At 42.5% G+C, this 23,550-nt stretch overlaps 1 protein-coding gene across 1 annotated transcript in view; it reads left to right on the top strand.

Moving 5' to 3' along the window:
- The window catches only part of grid2 (glutamate receptor, ionotropic, delta 2), a 351,200-nt gene that overhangs the window by 62,327 nt on the left and 265,323 nt on the right, over positions 1–23,550 (top strand). The window contains exon 2 of the mRNA XM_076154034.1: positions 1,320–1,475. Within this exon, the coding sequence (XP_076010149.1) occupies positions 1,320–1,475 (156 nt within the window). The remainder of the gene's footprint in view (positions 1–1,319; positions 1,476–23,550) is intronic.

Below are 23,550 nucleotides of genomic sequence, written 5' to 3'. Positions count from 1 at the left end.
TGAACTATAGAGGGCCAATTACAACGGCCATCTAAATGTGGCACAAAACAGCCCTTAGCCAAATAAAGTCTTCCTATTTATTAATGGAATCAACCTGTGTTTCTCTCTCTCCACCCCTCGCTCACTCTTTTTTTACACACACACACGCGATGCACAATATGAGTCTTGTTTTCTGTTCAGTGAAATACATTTAGCAGTGCATCGCTGCACTGGCTTAGACAATTAGTGGCTTGTTGGCTTCAGGGATAAACTGGGCTGAAATGAGAGGCTAAAAGGGAGACGGAGAGGAAAAGATAACACACGGTTAATTGTGTGTAACAGACCAAAGCAAAGACCAAATCTTTGCCACTCAGTCAATGCCCTTCTGTCTCCTCAATTGTCATCAACAATAACTCGAACACGCCAACCTGACATTCATTTTAATGACTCATTTAGTATTGACTAGTTGGAATTGTATCTGTCATCACGGACGCCGGAATCACTAGATTCTTTTATCTTTCATTTCCCTTTGAGCAGGTAGAGTTTTTGTCACGATCCTGTGTTTCTTTGTGTTCATTTCCTGATTTATTTTGAAATCGTCTCCCATTATGTTTCCTGTCACTTTACTTCCTGGCATCATGTCCCGATTGCAGCTCATTGGTTTGGCCTGTTCATGTTCCTTTCACTGCCTGTCACATGTCGCTTGTCTACCTACCACATGTCTCTCCTCCCTCACCTCGCACTCCTGTTCCTAATTCCCACATTTGTCCAAGTATATTTCTAATCCCTGTTTGATGTTGTTTCTTGTCAGTTTGTCGTCTTTGCCATGTTTCTGCATTATGGCTCCTGCTCCCTCATTTCCTTGTAATTCCCTCGTGTTTCCTAATTCTAGTTTGCTCCTTGTGTTTGTTCTTCCTGGTGTCTTTTCTGGTTTACTTGTTTTTTCCCTTGATTTCTCATTTGTACCTTCTGCTCATTTTTATTTTTTTGTCCAAGCTGTTTCCTTTTCTTCAGAAGTTCCTTTTCTGTGTTCAGATTAGTTTTGCCAGCCTTTTTTTATGGGTGATTATTTGCTTAGACATTTTGAGTTTCTGACATTTTGTGCATTGCTGCTCTCAACAATTGCATTTAATGAAGGACAGCTTTCTCTTTCTTCTTCATCCCTGTTTGGCCTACGCTGGAGTCCTCTCCCTTTGCTCTGAGTCATGGTGCCCTTGCGAAGTGTCTGACCTTACAATCAGCGCTGTTAATGTTTTTCTTCTCTTCTCTCTCGATCTGCTTCCTTCAAAACTTCTTTTGTTTACGACATCTCCCCTTTTTTCTCTGTTCCCTTTTGACAGGTGCCATCTTTGACGAGTCGGCACGGAAAGATGACGAGGTGTTTCGCCTGGCCGTGGCAGACCTCAACCTCAACAATGACATCTTGGAGACCGAGAAGATCACCATCTCTGTGGAATTTGTCGATGGGAACAACCCTTTCCAGGCGGTGCAAGAAGGTAGGATGATATAATGGAATTCAACATTTCTGCCTGAAAACAACAGGCCCAGCACATTTCCGGGGAAATTAAATTAAATGAATTGACCCTTAGATGCCCATTGAACAGATCCAAAAGCCCCTTTAAAAAAAGCTTCTCTGGATGAATATTATCAATTATACAATCCGGTGAATTCCAATATGTGTTCATTGTTGCCCCCAAAAGTGTTTTCCTTTGACATTTAATCCTGGAGCGATGTTTCATGGATGACTATCTCACAGTAACTTCATCAGTCAGTGAGGCCAATGATCATCAAAAATGCTCCAACTCTCAAATAAATGTAAAGAAATTGTTGGCGTATCCCTTAAAGGCTCAAACACAACTTGAAAATATTTCTGGGTTGCAGCCTTTTCAGATTCATAAAATGGTTAGCTCTACAACAAACTTCTGGGTCTAGGGGTTAATCTAAAAGCTCAATGTCTCTTCTTCTACCACCTACACAGAATGTTTGGAGTGTTACTTTCAATTAAATCTGAAAACTCGACCTCAACTTTACACTCTCAGAAGAGCAAATATGCCTCATACACCTCAAGTGATTAACCCCAGACTCAAGAAGGAATCTTCTCTTTTCAACTTTTCTAAAATTCCATTCTCAGATGTTTGTAGTGTTTATGATCAAAGTTCTTCCAACGCACAAAATTTCAGTCAGTGTATTAAATCCAAATTTCCAGTAATGCCCATTAATGCTTTTTAGGCTGAGGCTTCATAGTGATGTTCCAATAGTTTCTTTTAGTGACCAATCTTTCTGGTATTCTGTACCACTCATGTATGGGGGCAAAAAAACAACAAAATATATCTATAATGCTTTGTAGTGTGAGATGGACACACACATAAATCAGGAACAGTAGGCTTATAGTGAGAGAGGCGTATTAATCTGAGTGAATGACAAAACTGATGAGGGGAAAATGTTCCCTATCCCGAGAGGGAAACATCCAAATACAGAGGAACAATGTGTGATTTATAACACTCAGGCTCTCAGTATACACACTGGGGTTCTCTATCAGGTTGATAAATCTTCTCTATCAGGTAAGTTCATACACTGTGTGTCTTCTCGAGCAGACTGGTGTATAATATATTCTACTTCAGACGGATACTGTATGTGTGTTTTGGTACTGTTTGGGCCAGTTGACTCAAATGGAAGCAATGTCTTGTGATAGTGCAAATGAGTCAAATGGCATTTGTCTGTGTTTACTAAGGGGTCACACTGATGCCTCGAATACGACAGAAAGTGCTACCTCTGGAAACTGTGTGTTTGGGTTAATGCATTATGCATTTGGAGCGTTCTTATGTACCCCAGAAAAATATGTGGAAATGAGGATGAAAATGTATTGGAATGAACACTAGAACCGATTTATCATTGCTGTTTGACTGCTGCAGGAGAAGAAACTGTGCCGGTGCCTGGGAGAAGCAGGTGTTAACTTTGCTTTGCTTATTAAAGACAATTTGATCAGGAAGAGAGAAGGAGACAACGGGATGCAGACAGAGAGTAATCAAATATCTGACCTTTCTTTAGTGAAGACATGACAGAAACAAGGTCCCATTAAAAAAAAAATCACATCTTTCTTTACTCTCCCCTCTTTCCCTCATTATTTTCCGAGCATTTTGCAAGTCAACATAATGCTACAGTACACAGGAGGCAGCATTGTGAAACGTTGCTGATGTTGCCACACATTGTAGGTTTGTGTCAAACAGGGCAGCAGTTTCCCCTTATCAGCAGCAGTTCAGCAAATTCACTGAACTGTAGCTGTGCTCATTAACATCATCAGCGTTCGTAAATACTCCTCACACTAAAATTAGCGTCCCTGATGATAATTTGTGATAAATTTAGAAAGTAGCTCCCATACTGAGAAACGTCAGCCCCCTACAAAGGAATCAACAGGCCGGTGTACATAACATGTAACTGGTGCACCATAACTGCAAACATTTAAAGTTAGGTGTAGCTAATAACATTAATGATGGTTCTGGCTGGTTTAGTGTGTCGGTGAGCCGGAAGGCACTGCCACAAAACAAAGCCATCATTCCTGCTCTATATTGCATGTCTTTATTTTTTATTGGTCGACAGTGAGAGGAAGCTGTATTCATTAGTTCACTCTTGACTCTATCTCTACTTGCAACAATCTAACATTGATGACTGATTAAATGTGCCATGGAATTATAGCGATTCATTTTTACGAGAACACGGTGATGTCATTGAAAAGAGTCAGAATAAGAAAGAAAGTGAAATGGTAGTTGAGTGTGCTCCAGGGGAGGCACAAACAAACACACATACACACACACACACACGATGGTGATAGATGAAGCCATTCAGGATGGAGACATACAATCCTCCACAAAGACATACATTTTTAAACCACACACACAACTCACAAACACCTAGTTGATGCTCTAGCAGCTCACATTTTGTGATCCAAAGAAATGGGACTGGCAGTTTTTTGCCACTTCAAACAGAGATATGCTCCATTTCAGAGTGAATATAGGTTTCATTTATTATTGGGTCTCCATTTTTCACATCTCAAAGCCATTTTAATAGGGTTGGGTTGTGGTGAGGAGTTTTGTTTGTCTTAGATGACGGGAAATTCAATTCCCACACATTTAACCACGTCACAGAACAGGTGTCCCAGCCTCAGATTTGATTGGTTAATTCATCCAAGCGCACTTCGATTCAGGGAAGGCGATTGGAACATTTGCGACAACCAGCAGCAGTTGGAAAGTCTTGAACAGAAAGAGCTTGAGAGCATACAATCAGACGTCAATTAGTCATAGTTTGGAAATCAATAAGTAAATGACAGCTTTGTCTGCTGTCCACACAGATACTTGCTCTGGGAGAAACCTGCACCCAGTACAAGTTCAGCACAAAACAGCAGAATGTGGGTAGAAACAATGACAGAATGATGCATTGATCATTACCTACCGATACGTGTGTGTGTCACTCTTATGACTTGCTGGCTGGCTGAAGGAGTGTTTTAGCTAATGAAACTTAATGAAGAATTAAGCAAAAATACAGAATGCATGAGAGGAAGCTTTTTCCATAATGTCAGATATTCAGGATTTGATCCCATTGATTGATCCATAACAGGGGGGGGGAATCACATATTTCATGAATATGTACTTTTACCGTTGCCTGGGTAATAGATAATTAAATTCCATTGCATACTTAGGCTATGGGGTGAAGATCAAGCACAAATTGTGGACCTAATCCTTTGAATTGAGATCCATGACGACTGAATATGCATCAAAATTGTTTACAGCAAGATAAATTGTGGCATGATCACCATGGCAGCTGCATTCTACCTACATTCTGCAACATTCTGCTATCATCTCTTCTTGTCATAGCCATGGTAAATCTAATCATTTCATTCTCAGATATTGCTATGATTAATGAGCTTTAGATAAAACCACATGCAATGGACTTAAATATGCTACTTGAAAAATAACAGATGCAAGTAGCTCTTCAAGGATTTAATTAACTGATAAACACACCGGAACCTCTAACACCAACCTCAACACTGAAGCACACACACTGAACATAAACACCATTACTGTATTTAACCCTAGAGTAGAAACAAGGTTTTTTTCTCCTTACGCTTCGTATTTCTGTTTCTGCATGCGTGAAGCAAACAAAAGGGCCACACTGCGAGCATGTCTTCCTCAGTGATGTGGTGTTTGCTCCGAGGATCATGTGTGGATTTATGTGAATGGATGTATGTGTGTTTGTGCTCCACGAAGAGCCTTGTTAAGGCTGTTGCTTTGATATAAAGTCTTTGTAGTGTTCTGTGGTTGTCAGACTGTAATTCTCAGAAGCCAACCTGGGGAGTTTTATTATCTGTGAGTGTGTGTGTGTGTCTGTGTCTTATAAGTACCACTAAAGCTGCTACTATAAACTTCAATAGAATGTAAATTTTTTTGTTTCTTTATTTAAGGACAGTGGACCAACAGCTTTTCAAGTGTCTTATGTGCAATTTCAGAATATAAAAAGAGACCTGGAGTAGAGAGCTGTGCGAGTCCACAGTAGGGACACATAATCTTTGACCAAACACACTGAGCAAACAGCAAGTGTCACTGTTCTGTAGTATTTGCTAGTTTGGTCAATTCTTTTTTGAGGGGCCAGGTGTATTTCCACATGTTCTGTCTGTGTTGTTCATAATTTGCAGGTTTAAACACAATTATATTTATTAAAGATCTATATTTCATCAAGGAGACAGGTGAGGAGACACTGGGGCACTCTGGTGTCTTCCACACGTGCATTGTTGGGTCTTTAAAGCGTGCAGCAGCTGATCCTTATTTATTGCTTTCTTCTAATCGCCCGCACCGCTGATGTGATCAACACTGTACGTGCTAGTAAATGTACTGACTGGTTACCTGCCTGCCTGTCTTTCTGTCTATTCATCTTGTACAGACAGCTTGGCCTGCCTGCAATCAGTCAGTGCAGGTCTTTCCGTTTGCCCATCTGTTTGTCTTGTTAGCTGGCTGATAAATGGATTACCCGTCTGCCTATGTGCCTTTCTATCTGTGTATTTGTCCAGCTACCTGGTTACCTGTCTGGTAAATCGATTGACATTTCTTTGTCCCTGTCTGTCAGTCAATTTCCTAGGGTTCGAGCTTTGTGCTCTGTGTGTGTGTGTGTGCACGGAAAAAGAACATGAATGTCTTCCGTTTGTATCTAGTCTCCACAATAATTTTTGCGTGATTACAACTTATTTTACTAACTTGTATTAACACAGAGGGCCCTTATCAAACTTCTCCTTGTGACTCACCTCTGCGTGCAAAAGCCCATGCTTATCTGGCTCACTGACGTCAAACAAAGTAGCTATGCAACGTTTGGGATCTAATAATAAGCCAACAGTCCTTTGCAGGTGTGCAGGCATTGTGAATCCAGGCTTTGCCGCACAACATTAGTGCTCTTTTCTCTCAAAGACCTTGTAGCTTTGCAGTAATACAAGCGTCATTATGCTGTAGCGAGCTGTAAAAACGGCACATCACAATAACCATATCTGCAACAATGTGGACCGTGTGTGAGCGGAGCCATCCAACTCTATTTTAATTTCAAAGAGAATGATCTATTTAAAGGCATTCTTTCCAAATGATTTGCTGTGCTCTCTGCCCAGAGGGCGGTGTTTGTGTGTGTGCTCGCGCATGTGTTGTGTACATTATTGCCTCAGAAGTGTGTAAACTGGCATGGATTAAATCACGCAATCTCTCACTCCCCATTTTTCTTCATCCTGCATGCCACTTAATTGTAGATGTGCTCCTGTCACTTATGTTCACATTTCAGTCTTTAACCCGCAGACCCCCAACCCCCGCCTCCCCATCTGCCAGTTACCATGCTTGAAATTACTGAGCGATGGGGTAGAGCTGTGTGTGTGTGTGTGTGTGTGTGTGTGTGTGTGTGTGTGTGTGTGTGTGTGTGTGTGTGTGTGTGTGTGTGTGTGTGTGTGTGTGTGTGTGTGTGTCCGTCCATCGATTAAAGTGCTGAGAATCGGCTAATTGGATAACAGTCTATAGAAAGGTGTACGAGAAAATGCAGATCAGGAGGAGACCACAGGAGGGAGGGAACTCAATAGCTGTCTCAGCTTATTTTTCATCTCAGTTTAGAACTGACACACGGCCGCATCTACCCTGGACCCCACCCGCATGCACACACAGACACACACACAGACAATACTAAATTTCCCTCTTAAGAATCGAAGAGGGAAATGCAGTGTGTGCTTGTTAGTGCTTCAGCCCTGGACTTGTCATTCCCTTGATGGCCCTGGAGTGGCCTCAAATGGGTCCCTGGAAAAACGGGGAATAATTCAATCTCTTATTATTGAATTAACCAGAATTTATTGCAGTTAGAAGATGGGTGAACGTGACCAAACTAACCCTGTTCACAATACTCGCGTGAAGACAGTTTGAAACTCAATACTACATCAGACACACATTCCTCCAAATTGTGATTCTTGTAAACAAAATCTAAGTCTATGGACTCGGCATGTGAAACAACCTGGAAAGCCAACGTGACAAATCCTTTGTGATGGTTTTGACTGATTCTTTCTGTGGAAGCAAAGCACAAGGTGTCAATCTATTTCCTAATGTTCTTACGTCTTTAAAAGCCATATTCATTTCTTTGAGTTATAAAATTGATTATTCGCTGGAAAAAGGGTGTTGATGAACTTCCACCGATGTGTATGTGGCCTCTGACAATTGTTATCAGTATTATTGTCCTCCACTCAGACTGGGGGAGGACACTTTACCTCCACACAGAAAGGATTTCTTCAGTTTGCAAACCCCAGAGCAGCATTCTGAAAATAGGCAAGGACGTACAAACACCAAGGACAGAATCTGACACATCTGTCTTTCCAGAGACTTTCTCACTTGTACATTTGTGGGTCTTTACTTCAACATGTTGGGTAGATTATCTTTGTTCCACATTGTGACTGACAGCTGCTCCTCAGTCTCTGGGGTGGAACATGGGGCCTTTAACCCGAGCTTAATAATTGACAAGTCCTGGATGAATCTTACGCAGAGTCATTAATAAACTCTACCAGCCTTCTCATTTGCATAGACTTCACCCAAGGCTGTGGCTACATCTCTGCAACATTTATGTAAACATGTCTTGTCTGGTGCTGCATTTTACAGCAAACACTGACGAACATCTCACATTGTGTTGCTCCCATGACGCTAAGCGTACCGTGTTTCTTTTCTTTACGCTGATCTTTCTCTTCCATCCATTTCATGCAGTGGGTCGCAGTTGCAGCTCGATGTTTAGCCGTTTGCTGCATCATATGTCACCTTGATCGTCTGTTCGCTGACGTCATGATATCATTACGATGTTGTGTTTAGGACTCCGCTCCTCCTCGCTCTTTTCTCTTGTGCGGGCCACTCGCATACGCAAAGCAGAGCTACGCTCAATTTAGCTACCATAGAAACCAGGTCCAATATCACTTACTCTGCTTCTGCCTCGCATCCCTTTGTGATGTGAAAGCACAGAGCAGGCTTGTTAGCTGCTATAGATACCAAAGACATCTCATTTTCTAAGTCCCCTCCATCACTCACAGGCTAGAGGCCCTCCTCCTGCTGCCATCCTCCCTTCATCTATCTATTTGTCTGCTCAACAAACAACTGTGTACGCATGTGTTTGCACACACACATGCACTAATACTTGTACACACTGGTCTTGATGCATTGACATTCTTCTCCTCATCCACTTTCACAAGATTTATCCTTTCTCCTCTCTGCAGCACGCTTGAATTACAAAGAGCTTGTTTCCGTTTGTATTCTTTCAACTGTATGCTATTTCGTCTGTTTTTCCCACCCTGCTCTCACTCCATCTTCTCCTTTTTGTCTTTGTTCAGAGATGGGGTTCAGCAATTCTATCTAATTAATCTCCACTCTAATCAATCGGGGGGCGGGGGGGTTCGAAGGGTGCTATCAGTGGCAAGACTGACATTTTAAGAGTCCATTTGTGTGTTGTGTGGTAGAGTTCAGCAGCTGGCAGCTTAGGACAAATCAGATTCAACCAGACCTTTGGGGCTCTATATGTGTGTGTGCGTGTCTGCTTGGTCTGCTGCTTGGCTGATACAGAATGTCATTTGAATAGAAGTCACAAGTACATCTCCATTGAAACAAATTTGCTTCCTTCCTGCCCCTACTGAGTGTTTCCACACACACACACACACACACACACACACACACACACACTCCTTCTCTGTATGTCTCTCCATTTTTCAGTTTATGTCTGTGACGCTGCTTGACAACCAGCTGCCCCTCTTCAAAAACACAAAGACTGCTCTTCAGAGATGATGATGGAGTTTCTTTTTTTTTTTACTTCGCTTGCACTGAAAACAAACTTTCCCTTTCTTTCTTTATGAGAAATTCTATTCTATTTTCCATTTGAAATCATGTGTCATCCAAACACTTTGAAGGTGCTGATAATGAACCTTCAAGTATGAATCCCTCCAGTATAACACAAAGAGTAGATGACACACAAAGTATAGACAAACATCCTTCTTTATTGGTGGATAAAAAAACCCCAATAATATTCCCTTTCAAGAGCATTTGGCAAACTGGGTAATTTGACGAGTTTGTAAGACCCTCAAAAATGAAATACATTAATAAACAGCTTTGTGCACCACGCGCGCGCGCTGTGGTGCCCTGCTGTGTGTGTGTGTGCGCACACACACACACACACACAGCAGGAAGGCAGCACACTGTAACGCTTATGTTTTATTAGAGTCATAAACTAGAAAGGCATGGAGCAGCCAAAAAAACGTCTTCCTGATTTGATGCTTTTTGGATAGAAAGTGCTCCCCTGTGGCCTCACTGCTTTTATTCAGTTCTAATGAATTCAGGGTTTTATTGGTGTGAAAGCTGAGTATATTGCTAAAATCAAATCCAAATAATTAACATGTTTTATGCTGTAAATTCCACTTCAGTTGCAGACTATCACAGCGGCCCATGGGTGCACACGAGGTTCTCTCTGGGTGGATTTTGATGACAAATGCACTCATTTGTTTGTTCCAGGGATTCTGTTCTGTTCCAGGGGGCAGAGAGGCAGAGGGGATCATTCATTTGAGCGCTCTGTCCACCTATTTGTGTGCATGTGTGTGTGTTCATGCCCTTTTCACACCGTAGGGGGATTGTGATTGTTTTGCCCACTGCCAGACTAGCTCTGGCTCACATTGTCATGAGAATCGCTCTCTTGCTCTCGTTCGCGCTCTCTCTGCAACAAGCACACACTTTGCATGGTGACACACACCCACACACACACACATACACACTTCCTTCCCCCTCTGCAGGGGGTGTATCATCATGCCTTTGCCTCTCATTTTTGAAAGCCATTTCAGTTACGGCCGCTTCAATCTCGACCCACAGGGAGATGAGGAACAGGGTGAAAAATGTGGCAGAGGGAGGTAAAGTAGCAGGTAACATAGGAACGCGACGTCTGCTGAAATTTAAGGAGTTAATAGTCGTCCAGATTGTAAATCCATAATAAAAGAATGGTGTTCTGTCTCTGTTTGTGCCTGTCTGCCCCTCTAATCTCTGTGCTATTCCATCCATCACTAGGGAAATGATTACAGGCATTCCTTTGGCTGACAATTGACACCCAGTTGACAGGCTGTCAATCAGAGCACTAGCGTTACCATAGTGATAGCTCAAGCTACTCTTTTTTGCCTTGACACATGGTTGATGTGTGTAAATCACCTGGGTGGAGTGGTTGGAGGTAGGCAGAAATAGATGAGTGGAGGGGAGCGGAGGGTTTTATCGCGGGAATGACTCCGTTTTCTGGCCATTATTGGAACCATTTCTTGCTGCGCTCCCCTGGGCATGATTGCCCACGTGGCCACGCTGCACACGCTCAGAATGACACAAACAACAAAGTTTCAGGGTCATATAGGTGAATGTGAGAGGAGTGAGCCACGGAAAGCACTTGAATGAAATGCTTGGGAAGAGCAAATCAGTTGCAACAGCCCAGAGATGGCGACAGGAAAAGACGGACAAGCATGGTGGCAGATAGAGTGAGCTGTGGAGATGAGACAAAATAACAGATGTCCGGTTTTGGAGAGGCGAAAGCAAGAGGCCGACGCTAACCGGCTTGCAGAAGTGTTCAATGTTTTGAGTTGTGCTACTGATGGAAAAGGGAAGTCACACACGCACACGCACACGCACACGCACACACACCTCTAGTACCCCTACCAAGGCTACATTTGTATCTAAATGTGTTCAAAACACGTTTCATCAGTATCAAACCATGGATAAATTGTTAAAGCCCTCCTCTCCAGTACTGATAGGCAATCACGCTAATTGCAACCATGGATTTGGGAGACTCGAAATCCTGTGTGTGGGCGAATTTTGGAGTTTTATTCAAGGATGATGAAAAACACACAAAAAAGGTGAAGATTTATGGCAATTGAAGTCTACAGTGAACAGGCTACAGAATTTTGGCAACCATCCATTGGAAAAGGGCAAGGCATCAGAAAACTACAAAATACAAAGTCTTACTCATGAAATATGCTGACGTTTCAGATGACTAAACCCTCTGGCGTTGCCTCTTCCATGCCCTGCTGTATTAGCTCAAAGAACACAAAGCTCTGCTCTTGCTCTCTGCTTCTGTTTTCTCCCTGATTCTTTTCCAGTGCGTTCAGTCCTTTTTATTTTAAGGCCCAACCCTCCAGCACTCCTTCAGCAAACCTCAGGAGATTTCTTTGGCTTTAAAAACAACCTGGATGTCTGTATCCTGTTCTTAACTTGAGTGTCGATGCCTGTATTTGCTGCCCTTGTCCTCCAGCATGTATCTATTTAGGGCCATGAGAAGTCCTCTGGAGATCGTTAAATTGCTGCTGAGAAGTACAAATGGCTCCTCATCAGTTATAGCTCTACATCATTGCCCACACAGTGTTCCCCTGCATGTGTGCACTAAAGGTGAAGGAACACTTATCAAGCGGAGATCTTTTGTTGCTTAAGTACTTTGTATGCTGCGGATCATCGCACCTCAAACAGAATCTGTCCAGCCACTTGGCACACTTGCAGCTAACATGACAACAAGTTATCCAGTAATTGAGTTTTGAATTTAGACAATTGCTCACTGAATCAAAAAGAAGGTTGAATGGAGGCACATTGATTCATCTTTAATGACTGCAATTATGGTGATCGGTCATATTTCAACGACCCAATGTTCTCAACTCCCTTGCTGCACTGTTGGTAAGTTAAGTTAAAAGGAAAGCACTTAGACAAACACACAAGTTGATTAAGTTGATAAATAGATCTCTGCAGACTTTTATTTTCCTCCGCTCCTGTCCTTCCCCAACATCCTCAAAGCCACGTAGGCAAACATGCATAAAGGGCCTTGTTTATGGACAGGAGAAAGCACTTAGTCCCTCCTTCACAACTTTTAGCCAAAGGTCTTCTGAGAGTCAGGTGGAAAGAGAGAAAAAAAAAAGCTGCGATAGAGGAGGAAAAGGGAGGGGTGAGAGGTTATAGAAGGTGAGTGTTGAGAGGAATAGAGGGAGGAGTTGGTGGACTGCCCAGATGACAGCAGAGGAGACAAAGTGTTAGTAAAGGAGCAGACAGGAAATAAACAGGAGAAGAATTGGACAGGACGGGTGTAAAAGACAGGAAGGTTAACGAGGAGAAGGAGGTGCAGCAATACGTTTATTCCAGGATAGGAATTTGTGAGTGCTACCACACCAATAAAGGGATGGGGACATCAAATCCACTCATCTCAGCAGCTGCAACACTGATGAAAGAGAGCTTAACTGGTTGTGGTACAAGAAGAGAGCGAGGAAAGGATGATGGAAAAAATGCTCTGTGTTGAATTGAAACTGTTATGGTTTTGCTAAATCTAGAAAAGAAGTGAGCGAAAGATGGGAGCAAATGACCAGATGATCAGAGGAGAGGAGAGGATAAGTTGGGTTGAACAAGCAGCAGAGAGGAGGGCAGTGACGATAGTTGTATCAATTGAAGAGAATAGGAAAGGAGACGAGAACAATGGAGAAAAGAGAGGAGGCCTGGGTTGAATCACCAAGAGGAGACAGATGTCCAAAGGTCAGGAGGTATGATAAGAAATGAACGGCTGGACGGGAGAGCAAACAACAGAGAGGAATGGCTGATTGAGGAGGAAAGATTGGTGGAATAAATGAGATGGGCTAGAGAGGGGGAGAGGAAAATATGATGCGCAGAGTGTTTGACATCTATTATCATGGGACCACAGCGTTTAGAGCATTCTGATGTGTTGCCTGTGGAACAGTAATGGCTTTCTGGCTTCCACTGGCATGTGGGTGTGTGATGGCACCATCAAACTCTGATCTTTATCGCCAATACCCTTTGGGAGAATTTTGCCTGGCTTAAACCGTCCTTAAACATCAATCTATCATCAATCACGTGTAAACATCCACGTGGCTCATCAGTGCGTCCTGCAGGTCAGTAGAATGTGTGTATTCAGAAGATGTCTGCCACCTTTGCCAGCTGCCCTCATTCATATTGCACTTTAGCACCTGCAGATTATGCATGTGGCTGACATCGCAGGCCTCTTCGCGTTCCTGAATTCCCCAAGGCAGAAACCTCTGTTGTGCCATTCCAGACCATTAAAAGAACTATTCATTCTTAAAGATGCAGGTATCCAGTTTAATGTTCATTTGCGCATGTATTATTTATTAGTGGTAGAAAGAAAACTGGAGAAATGGATGTGAGCGAGATTGGAAGACCAAGTAGTTGGTTGGATGGGGATGTTTGCAGGCATGGTTGGGGGCACACATGAGAGAGAATGTATGCATGTGTGTACAATACATTTTAATGCAATAGTGTAGATCAGAGGTTTGGTGCCACAGTTGTGCTTGGCCATACAACTATTAAGGAGAAAAGCAACCAGGAGCAACATAAATGACAACTGTACTGCGGTGTTACTATGGTGCAAGGGAGCTCCAGCAGCTGTATGATACAACATCACACCTTGGCTGTCAACAGGATGAGCCAGAGGAGCTACAAGATGTCCATGATGAATCTGTGAAACGTGTCGGCGTTATTGTTTTCCACTTGTGCTATGAATGCAACTGATGGCGCCTGCAGCTCTTCAGCTGTGGCGGACCTCCACTGGCTGTGTCAGGGCAGGATTATGTCCAGGCTCTTGTGAGTTATTGGAGGCAGTCCCTGCTGCATGTGCCAAACATGGAGTGGGTTGCCAGACCGGCCTTTTGTTTGGGTGTGTTTGAACACTTAAATGCATTCAACACAGCTTGTCTTCATAATGCATGAATGAGTACCTGCCTTTAGGAAGAGGCTGTAGCTGTGAGCCGCTTTTGTTGAGCGGATGAGTGTCTCTCTCTGGCACAGTGGGTAGAATCGTCCGTCATCACTGTGACACCTGTGGTCAGTGAGCGTCTCGGGATGGCTCAGCAGATACATGGTATTTTGCCGAGGAGGGTGACAAACATCAGTGGATCTGTGACCTATTCACATTCAGAGAAAGAGGCAGTGACACGAGAGGAGGCTTTGGTGGATCTGAGCCTTTATCAGGAGCTGCAGGACATGGTGGTCTTTGTTGGAATCTGCTGGCTTACTGCGAAGACCAAATTCCCTCTCACCAAGTGTCTGACATTCACATCTGCTTAACAGTGGAAAACTTTCTGCCAAAAAACAAATAGCGTTCACAGATTCAGAAATTTCCAATGACCTTTTTTGTGCCCTCAATCAAACACCTTCACACAGAGAGCAGATTCTTTCATTACGCAGGATATTATGCAGAGTGTTGAATCTGATTGATCAACGTCTTTCTCTGTCCCGCTCAGTCTCTCTTTTTTAGTCCGAACTAATTTGCTTTAAAGAATATTTAAAAAAATAAATAAAGTATTGGAAATTTGCCTATTTTGAGCCAATAGACCTCACCTCTGACCTTTTCAACTGAAATCATATCAGATTTTTAATTATTTTGACGTAAACAGAAAAATTACCTAAAGGGTTTTCATATAACGATGATTTTTGTTATTTGCATTTTGTTTACCAGTGTAAACAGACTGCATTTCAGATATCTAAGACAGCTACTCTTCAATCTTCATTATAGACATTATATAGACATTTCCATTGAGTGTAGGTGAAGGCTGGGAGTATGCGGTTGTCTGCAGGGAGGTATCAGACTTTAAACCCCTGCTCCACCTAAACGAGTGCAGTGATGGACCATAAAAGCCAGCAGTGGTGAATGTTTGTTGCTCCGTTTAGTGTTTGATTCTTGCAGGGATCCCATTTCCAGCCTCCAGAGCAAAAGTAATGTGTTGTGTGTAACGGAAATCAACTCTAATCATTATAAACTGGAACAGGATCTTGGTTAGATAGCATCAACTAATTGATTTGCCAATTCTATTCAAAGTGCTTGAATATCGGATTTGAGAATGTAGAACAAGCATTTTTCCTTTCTCCCATTTCTTACGCCTTTTCAATGTTCTTTATGCTCCAAAACCTTGAGGCTTTCTTCCAAAGCTTTGTAATTCAAGTACAACCTAATACCGTTTCATAATTTTGGCACGCGCAAACACGCATATCGGGTACCACTCCAAGACAAAACTTTGACTCCTCTTGAATAAAAAAGTGGCCATTTTAATGAATGGGCTCATGTCCACTGGCTCTCTTTAAGCTCACATGGCCAGCAAATATGATTTCTAAGAGTGAGAGGATACATTCATTTTCAAGGTGGATGAGGGAGGATGAGCTTTTTTTGTGCACTGTTGTATGAGTGTGCTGTATTTCGTGAGTACATTACAAGTATAATTGAGTTTGTGAATAAATTGGTATAAATTGGTAGCAGACAGATCCAGAGATCAGCAATTCAAATTCTAATTGATGCACAAAATGTCTCTCTGTCTCTCTGTCTTTCTGCCTCTGTCTCCGTTTCTCTCTCTGCCCTCGCCCCTTCTCTTTGTCTCTCTCGCTCCCTCACTTCCTAGCCTCAGCTCTGAGAGATGTGTGTGTGTACAGCATAGTAATGAATTGGTCGCCCTCCCCAAAGCCCGGAGAACGGGGCCCATTAAACTGCATTAAAACACAATAAGGCCTCTGTGTGTGTGTGTGTGTGTGTGTGTGTGTGTGTGTGTGTGTGTGTGTGTGTGTGTGTGTGTGTGTGTGTGTGTGTGTGTGTGTGTGTGTGTGTGTGTGTGTGTGTGTGTGTGTGTGTGTGTGTGTGTGTGTGTGTGTGTGTGTGTGTGTGTGTGTGTGTGTGTGTGTGTGTGTGTGTGTGTGACTGAAAGCCAATATTTCTCTTCCTCTCACCCTGTATTTCATTCTCACTCTTGATTTCTCATTCATTCTGCTTTTGGCCCTGTGGCTCCGTCTCCCCCCTCTGTGCCCTCACTCCCTCACCCCTTTACCTCCTACTGCTCTCCATCCTTCCTCCTCCTCGCTTCCTTCCATTTCTTCATCCTGTTGCACCAATTCTCACACCCATCTCCTTTTCCATTACATGTCAGATTAATATTCAGGGAATATGTTTTGATTTATGAATATTGGCCAAAGTGCTTTCTGTGTTCCTATATGTGTTGTGGGTGTATACCTTAGGGATTTTGTATAGTTTATGTGCATGCGTGTGCATTGTGTTAGGTAGCTGCATGATAGTGTGTGACTTCATACCCTCTGCTGTGTGTTCAAATGCAAGAGGATTAGGCAGCATGACTTCCAATTTCCAGACAGCCTCTGTGCCTTTCTACTCTTTCGACTCGTTGAGACTTCTAAAACACAAAGAATAAAGCCTTAGCAGAGCTCAGCCCGGCACAGAGCACAACACAATAAACCAGACTGTAAAATCACCACAGGAAAAACGCAAGTTAGTACCCCGCGTTTCAGAGGAAACATGAATATAAAAAGGTGATTGCTTTGTTTTTTTTCTCTCCTCAAAGACAAATCTGTTGGTTTCCATTCACTGTTTTTGCCAGTGCCATGCATGAGGAATACCAATGCTTTCAACACAATCAAATCATATTGTGTCTAAAAGTCTCATCACCTTGAGATGTATTCAGTGATGGAACAATTTTCTGTTGTTGTGCTTTAATCACTGGCTTCCCAATGCTGTCAAAACACAAACATCACATTCTCAAATTTGGGACAAATGAAGTTGCTATTTCCAGCAGAGATCCAACAGGATTGGATCACCATTGTTTGGATAAAAATATATCATCATGCTAATTGATAATAATTGGTAAGAATTTGCATAGCTTTGTAATTTGCAATTTGGGCTGTAGAATAAGTATTTGTTGTTTTATAAGCATGACTCTGCCCTGGAGATCTGCTGCATCCATTGTCTTCAAATTGATGATGATACCTCTCAGAGCCTGCGTTTGGATCAGCATATGAAGCTGTACGTGCAGACAATAAACTACGCTCCTCCAGCAGGGGAGAAACGTGGCAATTATTTTAACTCAGCAGAGGAAAGTGACAGCCTGCACAGTTAAGAGTGGAGGAGAAGTGGAGAAGTCAAGTGTGCATTCAAAAAGCATTTGACATCAAACTAAATCCATAAATAAATCTATGGAGGATGCTGTGGAATTCCTAAATGGTCACTACTACTACTAGTAAATAAATAATACATGCATTCACACACAACACACACATACTGTATACACACACACCGACACTGCATTTTGGAATGGGAAACCCTGAGCAATCAGCTGGGTGCAAGTACATTAACTCAACAAAACGTTTCTTAATGTTGCTTAGCATGCATGTATAAAGCAACATTAATCCATGCATGTATGTTTGCGATTCCATTTGTTATGATAGCCTTGGTTTATTTTTATTCTTATTAGAAGTAGTAGTAGTATCAGAATTATTACCAAGCCAAAGCAAAAGCTCAACCAAATGGAGGCAGGATGAAGAGTGGAACCAGAAATACTAAATGCAGAGCGTTGTCAGGAGTTTGCACTCGGGGTCACTTGTGTAATATAGAGTGGAAAGTCATGTACAATGTTAAACCAATGCACCAGAGGATTTATTTAGGTTGTTAAAAGCTAGCATGTCAGCCCTAATGGACAGACGCGTAAAGACACGTTTAGCAGAGTGACGTTGCCAAAATCCCTGCAATGGAGATGATGTGAATGAGCATATGCGATCGTAAACAACAGGAATGATTGCGATAAACGTGAGCTGATCCGCGCCACACTTGGGGGAAAAAAAGGAAAACGATGTTGAAGATTGAAAATTACTTGAATTGCTTCATAACAACAACTGATGTTTACACAAGAGTGGCCCCTACAATGCGGCACTAATGTGGCTCTAATTGCAGTGCAGTGGCTTATGTGGTCCCACGCTCTGGTTGCTGCTTATCCAATCATGATATTGAAAATGCGGGGAAAGAGATAAATGTTTTCTGTTCAATTAATATAATGCGTCTGTTTATATTTTGCTCTCTCTGTGAAACAACTCTATTCCCATTCCTTAACTTGAATTTGAAACACTTGCTCTGACTATTATGGAGCTAACATGTTGTTTGTCTTGACCTAATGGCGAACTGTACGGTAAGAGAGAAAGTGTGTGAGTGTGTTTTCTCCCCTCCTCCCGCTGCCGTCTTCTGCCTCTTCACCGCCGAACGATGATCTCCGGCTTCATCCCCTTGCCTCCCTCCTTCATCTTCTCCCTATTTGTCTTTGCAAAGTGTGGATCATTTGTCTTCCTCTTGTTTCCTTTCTTCCAATCCCCCCATGCCCCACCCCTCACGCGTGAAGAGGCCCTCGTTGTAAAAGCTGTTAAAAGTCCTGATGGGCCCAGGGAACCCTAGGGTGCTCTCCTTTTTTATTTTTTTAATCTCTTTACACCCATCCATTTCCTCATCTCTTTCCATCACTCAGTCATTACTGCCCTCTGTCAGCTCGTAATAAATGCCCCCCCGAAGCCCATCACTGTTAACATTGCTTGACTGTAGGTGTTTGTGTGTGTGTGTGTGTGTGCGTGTGGTTGTGAAGACGGAAGGATGTATGGTCCCTCACTTCCCATAATATTGGTGGGTTACACAAGGGAGCTATTATAAGCAGGTGGGCTTTTAAGATCAAACGCACAGACACACACAGACACACACACAGACACACACACACACACACACACGAACACACAAGGGAGTGACAGAAGCCGAGAGATTAGAGAAGGTGACTGTGGTGTTTTATCGGTTTAAGTGGGACACTAACAGGGTTATGAGTTCAGCTTCCCCTTGGATGTCCACTGCTGCAAAATGGGCCTGTGAATGGAGGATGCCAGTGCTCTCTGCTGCTATATATACTTTCATATACTAGACTATATACTACTATCATATGACGGTTAACTTCTACATAATCTGGGCAACACTGTGTAAGCGTGAAGCAGAGGAACGCACAATGGCTCCATCACTATTGTTTGGATAAAAATAAAGTTATAATGCAAACAAGAAAACAAAAGGTTTGTTAACTATGGGTTGCCATGGTAACATCCGACATTGAGTGTGTTTTGTAGCCACAGCCCAGCACTTTGGTAAATCGTATTGAACTGTTTTCTAATTCCTTTCAGTTACCCTGTTATTTGCTTTTTTGTCTCTTTGAACAGTCGGTCCATTGTTTGGAGGCTCCTGCAGCGCTTTTGAATTGCGGTGATCAACAACATAATTCTCTTTCAGTATTTCCTGATAAACCATCATAGAATATTCTAAGTAGCAATATCAAACATTGATGCTGATTGACATTTGCCACGTGAAGCTTCAAGCAGGGATTGAAGACCCAAATTAGACCTCAGCGTCACACATTGGGCTCATTTACACTCAATCACGTAAGCGTGTGCATCGTTTTCTGTTCTATTCTAAACCGAACTGGCCGGCTCTCCCTCATTATGCGGCCTTAATAGCTTAATTCAGCGCTCACCATTTAACCCAATTCACACTGCAGCGATGAATGAATTTTCAATAACCTGCTTTTTATGCAAGGACCAAAAAGTCTGCATGTCAGAACAATATTACACTGTGGCTCCAACAGCTTCTCTCTTCTATTTATCTCTCTGGCACAGAGTCGCAACCTTCTTGTTTCTTTAACTTCAGTTTTGGTCTCATCTCACCCTCTATCTTTTTTCCTCTGTTTACCTCTCTGTGTCTTTCTTTCTTCATCCCAAGAGATAACTAAACGGTGACTGATGAGTTTTCACATTGAGCCATAAAACAGACAACACCATTTCTCTCTCACTTACACCTGGGAGTGTGTTGTGTGTGTGTGTGTGTGTGTGTGTCCGTGTGCATAGTGCATGTGTGTCTCTTTCTGTATGTCCTGTATGCCCTATGGCAGACTTCTCCTAAAAAACACGATATATTTGTGAAAAAAAATACTCCCGTGGAAAAAAAGGATGACAAAACTTAATCTGATGCCGGAGGTGTGTGTGTGTGTGTGTGTGTGTGTGTGTGTGTGTGTGTGTGTGTGTGTGTGTGTGTGTGTGTGTGTGTGTGTGTGTGTGTGTGTGTGTGTGTGTGTGTGTGTGTGTGTGTGTGTGTTCCTATATTTTGTCTTCAAAATATCCAGATCTCATTTGTTGCCTGGTGTTAAGGTAACCAAAGTCTGAATGTTAACAAGGCTTTTCGTATTCACATGCAGAAAGGAATTTCTTAAAGTTTTGTGTACAGGACATCTGTGATCAGATGACAACAGATGCTCCAAGGATGTGAATGCAGTCAGAGCTGTCAAAAAGCTTTCTTCTTTATCATAACAAGCCACAATACAAGCTCAACAGAGCAGTCTGGATTTGAAAAATGTAGTTGTGTCTCATTTTGGAGGTGTACCAGCGTTTTAATTAAATTAAAGAAACCACACAGGTGTTAAGTTTGCATGATAAAGACATTGAAATGAAGAGTTTGACAAATGAAAGGTGACCCATGAGGAGATGAATCTTTGTATCTCTATTATTTGAACAGGCTGTCTTATATAAACGGTTCTTTTGTAATTCTATTCTGTAAATAAAGGGAACAAAAGTCTCATGAATGAAAATGGAAAGGTACTCAAAATGTCTAAAATGCTGTTGAGCTGCTCAGACAAGCTGATTGTCTGTGCCTAATGGCTTCTCTGATGTGTGTCGCAGTAGCAGGAAACACTTCATCTCAAAGTGCTTCAAGTGGAAGTACAAGCATCACTCTAACCATACGAGTGTGTCGTGTAGACGTTCACGGAGTCATGTGACGGCAGCATACACACTTCGAATAATATGTAATTAACAATAGGCCATTAAAGAAGAAACGGGGAGGAGCAGAGGATGGAGGACATGAATGTGCCGCCTCCCAAGCATGTGTTTGTGTGAAGGAGGGAGGGAGAGACATCCAGGGAGAGCGAGGCAAGACGGTGCAGATAATGGAGGGGCGAGAATGTTAAAACTCAAAGACAGACTTCATCCAGTTTGATCCAGATGCCTCCTGACGCTTCCCTTACAAGAACAGGAGCAGTGCAAGACTGTTAGAACGGTAAGAGCAAGTACAACCACCATGTAACCGCGCCTTTGGGTGGCTTATTGCAAGTCAGGAGTTATTATTTTTTTATAACACTAACCCTTCCTAACCCATTGACATGAGGTAATAATAAGTTTATTCAATTAAGCACGCTAATAATTCAAGAAGTGGATTAATAATTGACGAACGAGGCGGTGGCCTGGGAGTTCCAGGTTGTGGGAGTGGAGTCACAGGTCAAATGAAGGTTTTCCTCTCTAACATTTCTTCAAATTCTACACAGTCACATGTCTTTTAAAGCTCTTTGGTCACAGAAACCACCCTTGCCGATGCTGCTGCCATGAAATTAAATTCCAAACACTGTTCAGCCTAATAGTGTATAGTTCAGGCTACTTACTTGGCCATTCAGTCAGAGTTTGATCGCTCTATTAAACTCTGGCTCCACTAAAATGCTCCTTAATTCTCCTCTAAAAATGTTTTAAAAGCAATAACAATGACGCGATCTTTATTCTGAATTTCAAACATTTAGTTTCTTCCTTTTTTGGCTCTAGATGAAAGCATACAGTCACCCTTCAGTATTTAAACAAATTGAACCTAGATTTAATTCAAATGGCGCCGCTTTTATAGAGGATCTGACAGAGAAACACGCTGGGAAAATGTCTGCATCCGTGCAGGTGGTGCAGCTACTTCTTTATTACTCCTGAGTGTTCACATCTGGATCCACTGGGCTCGGCGCGTGGAAACTAAACCACTAGTCAGGGTTCAAAATAACAGCAGCTCGGCTATTGTCTTATTTATTACAAACCTGAGCAGATGGATCTATTGACAGCTTGATAATCCACAACACACACGTGCTCAGACAGACATTTCTCTTTGCTTAGCTCCTGAATATTTCGCAGTGATTCACAAATACAATCATGAAGGCACAAGCACACACACACAGTTGTTTTTTACACTTGTTAGGTGTGTCTGTGAGATGGGACAGCTCTGCTCCCTCAGCCTCCCTCCCTCCCATAATAAACACTTTCTCTTTCTCATTCAAGTCATTAGCTAAATCACAAATCGATGAAACGGCAGTTCAGTTTACAACAACCCCCCACCAGCCCCCAACCCTCCCACCCAAGCCCACTACCACCTCCCCCCTCACCACCCATCCCCCCACCTCCGTCTCTTCCTGACTGCCTCTCGGTACAAAATCGCCTCCCACCATCACAAATCAATATCAGTGAGACCGCCTTCCACTTGCTAGCTGTCAATTTCCTCCTGTCTCCCTCTGTCAGTCACATGCTCCCGCCATTGTGCCTCTCTTCCTTTGTTGTAACCCTCATATAATGTAACGTGCTTGTACATTTCTCTTCTTCTTTGGTTTCTTCACTGTCTGGGTCAAGCTGGTCAGTATTCCAGGCATTTCAAACCTCATTCCGGCTCGTAATTTCCATATTCATCATCACCCCTCTACTTAAAAAATGCTTCACCAGCACAAAAAATGAAGCAAACAATGAAGAAACTTTCAGAGCACACAAACAAACACTATTTTTTTCACTTGCTCGTTTTTTATCTCCCTTTGAAAGCCATTTTAATAAAATGTGTAATGAGCGCTGGGCAGCGGGGCATGGCAGAGATTAAAGCAGTCTTAAATCCATGCTGTTTAGTCAAGAGATGGCCACACACACACACACACACACACACACACACACACTGCCTTATAATTACGCCACAGTTGTCTTACTTGTCAGGGAAAGTCAAGTGAGTCCATATTGATAATGGAGACTTTGGTTGTGATCAGAGGTCCATGTGTGACTGATTAATGGCATGATACTTTTGACTTTTTGACTTTTTGTGTGTGTGTGAGAGAGAGTGAGAGACACACACTGACAGCTGAAAAGAGGGACTGAAGGTGGAGGAGTCCCTCAAGACACACAGGGACTGGACACAATTTCACAAATCCCACCCAGATGAAACAATGATATAGTACACAAATACCCATGTGATAAACAGAGGAGGACATGAAGAGATGGAAAAAGGGAATGTGTCTTGAAGATAAAGACTATAAAGTGAAGTGAAAAAAGTTCAGAAGTTCAAAGAGTTTGTTGTTGTGCTCAAATGCTGCAAACTGCATTTGTTCCCAGTTCAGTCTGGATGTTG

This window comes from Genypterus blacodes, unplaced genomic scaffold, assembly GCF_046128005.1.
Source record: "Genypterus blacodes isolate CSIRO-AG114 ecotype Tasmania unplaced genomic scaffold, CSIRO-AGI_Gbla_v1 ptg000061l_1, whole genome shotgun sequence".
Classification (NCBI taxonomy): domain Eukaryota; kingdom Metazoa; phylum Chordata; class Actinopteri; order Ophidiiformes; family Ophidiidae; genus Genypterus; species Genypterus blacodes.
Note: the sequence above shows the minus strand (reverse complement) of the source record. Positions and strands in the feature narration are given on the sequence as shown.